General features: G+C 42.4%; 1 protein-coding gene across 1 annotated transcript; it reads right to left on the bottom strand.

The window, feature by feature from the left end:
* Positions 1-633: 633 nt before the first annotated feature.
* Positions 634-2,342, bottom strand: LOC123096765 (putative cytochrome c biosynthesis ccmC-like mitochondrial protein). Its single transcript, XM_044518557.1, has one exon. The coding sequence runs from the start codon at positions 1,600-1,602 to the stop codon at positions 880-882; it is 723 nt and encodes a 240-aa protein (XP_044374492.1). The 5' UTR covers positions 1,603-2,342; the 3' UTR covers positions 634-879.
* Positions 2,343-4,812: the final 2,470 nt, after the last annotated feature.

Genomic DNA, 4,812 nt, shown 5'->3' with positions numbered 1-4,812 from the left:
AGCTAGGCTGACCTTCCAGCCATACTCCATCCAATATCGAACGGAAGTGCTAAAGGTTTCATGTGATGCTGACCTCAATGAACCAGACATCGAGAATTCGTTCATCCCTTCGCTCCGAGGATTGGTCGAGTACTTGGCCACATGCATGAGTAGGCCTGTTGCCGGGATGTCCCATTAAAAAGGCAGGTCCCATATTTGAAATACAAAAATAAGATCAGATAGCGCTCAAGAGGTTTTTCTCCATACGAGAAATCCTTCACTCGCAGGGAATTCAAATAGATGTGTTGAAGATCATCAAAGAAAGGAAAAAGACTGAATTCGATCCATCTCCTCCCTTTTCTTTAAACCAAGAGCTACTCCTCCCTTTTCTTTTTTTATGTAATTTCAATACGATTTCGTTTGTGTTCATGTTTTCAATTTAGAACCCCACGGAAGTGAATAGAAAAAAGAAAAATACCCCTGTGATACGCCTTCCTTTACCTATTTCTAGATTGATTGATGTTCAATGGAGGGAAACTTGCCATTCCTTCTTTCCTTTGAAATTGTACATTTTTTATTCTGAACTAATTGTATCCTTTTTGTTCCCATCGAGCCTTCTTGCCTAGTGACTAAGGATTTTCACACTCGTTGTGTCTATAAAAGATTTTCTCATAAAACACTAACAGAAGTGTTAGAGGGATTCACTTTCGATAAGAATCCAAAAGCAAGTTCCCTATACTACCTTCTTTCCCTCCTCTGTTTCTGTCTTTAAGAGGCAGTGCATCCGGCAGGAATCGAACCTACTTTTTGACCCATTTTGCCTTTCTAGGTTGGTGGGCGCTTTCACCATTCAGCCATGGATGCTTTAGCGAGTGAACTAGGTTTTTATTTGAGAGCGAACTAGGTTTTTAGTGGTACTCCTTCTCGAGCTTCTATTTCTTCCGTTAAGGGAGATTCGGGAAAAGATGGAATAGGAAGACGTGTTTCCAGAACGAACAAGATACGGGTAGAGAAGGGGAAGTTAGCAAAGTTAGACAAGATTGGAATGGGCATAGGAACATGTATTGATGTACCAGATCGGCTAATGCTCCCAGGTTGATGCGATGTATTCCACCAGTTGACTGGAGACTTTATTATTGGTATATCGATCGGTCCAGCACGGATTGAAATAGGAGCCGGTTCTACAGGAAGCTTTTGAAAACGCAGTGCACCCAGGTAAATAAGGAACAAGATGAATACAGAAGTTAAACGAGCATCCCACACCCGAAAGGTACCCCACATAGGCCTTCCCCGAAACCCCCCAGTCACTAACGTAAACAAAGTAGAAAAAGCACCAATTTCTGTACCGGTTCCGGAAGAGCGAAGAAAAAGGGGATGTTTTGTTAATGGGAACAAGGAACAGTTTATAGCTGTCGCGATATAAATAACTATACTCATCCGAGCCGCAGGAACATGTACATACGAAATACGAGAATTTCCACCTTGTTGAAGATCTGGTGGTGCTACCCGAAGACTTAAATGAATAGCCATCACTGTTAAGAACAACCGAGATCCAATGAGAATTTGCGCGTAGCTTTTTGTCTTTGACATAAAAAAATAAGGTTGTAATAACGAAACTGACATTTTATTTTCCTTGCCTTGCAAGTGGAACAAGAAAGACTATATAGTTATTTTGATTCTATAAACAATCAAAGGATTTCGCATGCTTTCCATGGAATGACGGAATTCCCCTTGCTTAGTTTTCGCTCCGCTCGTGCGTGGCACTCCTTGCTTGCGGAGCGGCATATCGGAAAAAGAAGGATTGACTTTCTATACGGGCCCGTCCCCTCTTACCCCTAACTAACAATTATGCTGCTCTCGCCTTTTTGTAATCTTATCTTTCAAAAATGCACTACTAATTTTTACGGCCTCCTTAGTCACCCTATCCACTCTCGTCCTGTTTTCGGGTTCCCTTTCAGGGGATGAGGATATTTCGATGATTTCTCCCTCCGTAGGTGGAAAACGCGTGGGTGAGTAGAGTCTGTGCTTTGCTTTTGGGGGCACCGGCAAGAAGCTTCTCGGCCACCCTACTCTGACTTGATTAGCTACTAGTAACTAGGATCGTTCAAACAGTCAGTCAGCAATGTGTACTTCTTTCCTAGTTGAGTGGATCTGCATAGCAGAGCCCAATCTTCTACCACAAGCTCTGACCTGACTTGTTGTACTTGATTCACCCACGTAAATAGACAACTTGGATAATAAAAGTCATCCCATAAAAGAGAAGTGAGTCCGCATGTCGGCAAATGATTTGGAATTGAAACTGGCTACAGAGGAAACCGAAGCCCTAACTCCCCATTCTTTCTATATTACATCGCCATCGAGCCCTGGCTGTAGAGTCACTGGTTTCTAATCGCAATGGATTTATGTTTTCTTTGGCTTTTCCATTCGCTTCGTTCAACCCTGATCTGGATAGATAGCTCGGCTTCTATTAGCTGAGAATGGTTTTGTCAAGGAAAGGTTTCGCTATACAACAACAATGAACTCACTTCTGATCAAATTGGATTGGATGAATCGGTAATCTTTCTCTGTCTTGTGAGAGAGAGTCACTTGCTGTATTGAGAGCGGGCGGGTGACATGCATTAAGCGAAATCAGTTGTTATTTTTTGATCTTATTTGCGCGAGAAGACCCTTGACTGAGGAGACGTGTTTGGCTTGGATGATGCCGCTATGCTCCTATTCACTTTCAGAGACCGCTCTGAGTTTGCCGGTTTTGCGGCAACCCTTTCACTAAGAACATTAACGAAATGCCACTATTCCACAATGCTTCTTTGATTTATGTGTAGAAGCGGTAGTAGTGAAGAAAATGGAGGGAGAAGAAAGAAAGCGATGTGACACGAGAATAGATCACATCCGCCAGCTAGCCATGCCATTAGATAGATCCGCTCTGAGTCTTCTGCAGGATGAGATCCGCTTGGTCTTGTGATAGGGGCTTGAGGAGGAAGAAGAGGGGATTTCTGAAAAAAAAGAATGAATCTCCTTATTTATAGGGAAGAGGACGTGTGACTTCCTCAAACAAAACGAATGTGGCTTTCGTGATAAGGCAAATCCTTCGTTCGGTACAATCAACATATTGAATCTACACTCGCTCGGCTCGGTGCTGAATGAACTCCTTCATTGATTCCGGGCTGCTCGTAGGGGGACTGTGAAAGCAAGCGTAGGAGATCAAAATGTGAGTCGAGTCCGATGGGTAAAAAGGGGAAGCAGGAAAGGGTTCTGATGTGAATTCTTCTGGTTTGTATATCTATCTCAGCCCTTGCTTGAAAACCTCAAAATTGACTTGCATCTTCCCTTATCACACTACACTTTCTCTTCCTTATTCCATTTCACTGAGCTAAGCAACACTTTTTCACGTATTCACCCGAGATATTATAGAAATTGGTCATATTGATCTGTCGTCTTGTTCTCGATAGGAACTTGCTGCTGTCTTGGTTGGTTTGAGAGCAGGCACTGTCTATATATCCAAAACCGGAGGAGAGTTTGGGTTTGGATCACAGACGATCGGAGATTTTGGATTGAGACGGATGGTTGTGCTTGAAGTTACGAGTCGGGTAATGCTAAGTTGAATCGGCTGATCCGTTTCATCCTCTTTCGGCAAAGGAAGTTGGACTTTAGTTAGCTAAAAAAAAGTACCAGCAGCCTGTCTGTGCCCTTTGAGTCTATATCCGCCAAATCTAAAGATTCCTTAAGTTGTCGTACGGCTTCTTTTTCTTCTTTTGTCAATGATCGGTGACAATGAATGCTATGAATGTTCGCTTCCACTAATGTCGTATAAGAATTGTGAGGTGCCCATAGCTTCCCGGAAAGAAGAAGAGTCATTGTCGTTTCCTGACCGATATAAATGCACATATTTACCCTCGCCTCGGGAAATACCACCAGTAGAATCTGTAGAAGGTGTCGTTCAGGAGAGATGCTGGGCTCTAGATATGCGAGTGAGATACCCGCCCTCGGTCATGACCTAGGTTGAAGAAGGAATCTATGTTCTTGGAAGCAAAGAAAGAACTCCGATATTCCGACCTTATCTTTTTGCTCAAAGAACGAATCAAACCCCTTGTCGAAGCCCTTTATGATATATAACCCTGGATCGAGTCAGATTTGGGGCGGCTGAACCCACTTAAGCTGAAGCCTTAGTAGATGTCGACGGAAAGGTGAGAAGAGCTGATCGAACCTACCAAGCAACGGTTAGTTGTGCGGTGTACATACAGGCTGGTTTTGCCATTAGCGATGAATTGGATTTATTAGTAAGGGAATGAATGAAGCGGACCGGAAAGAAGATGGATTTTGGAATAGAAAGAATTCCTCTTCTAGGTTTCTGCTTCAAGTAGTAAGCAAAGGATCCTACCTGCTAATGGTTGAAGACCTTGGCGGCCTCTAGTTCTTCTATCTAGTTTTTTAGCCTAGCGCGAATGAATAAGCTTAAACAAATGGTTTCTTTGGCAACGGTTTTTTCTAGTTGATTTGTCCTTATATATATTAGCCGTAGTGTAGTTTAATAAACTTCTCATAGCTCTTATCATTCCTTTATCCATGCATAGACTGGGAATATATTAGCTCTTAGCTCTGGCACTTTCTTCTTCTTTATTTGCCGTTGCATTCAATAGCCTATTTTAAGTTAACAAAAGCTTTATTAGCTAGCTCTATGAAATATGTATATCTTCTTGGCTATCTAGGCTATCTCTACAGGCTTTTTCAACCTATAAGCAGACCTTTGTATACACCCTTGTAACTGAACTAGCTATTCACAAAGAAAGGTCTATACCGTACATATACCAACTACGCACCCCTTGTATACTTCTT

This window comes from Triticum aestivum, chromosome 4D (assembly GCF_018294505.1).
Source record: "Triticum aestivum cultivar Chinese Spring chromosome 4D, IWGSC CS RefSeq v2.1, whole genome shotgun sequence".
Classification (NCBI taxonomy): domain Eukaryota; kingdom Viridiplantae; phylum Streptophyta; class Magnoliopsida; order Poales; family Poaceae; genus Triticum; species Triticum aestivum.
This window is presented reverse-complemented; position numbering and strand designations above follow the sequence as displayed.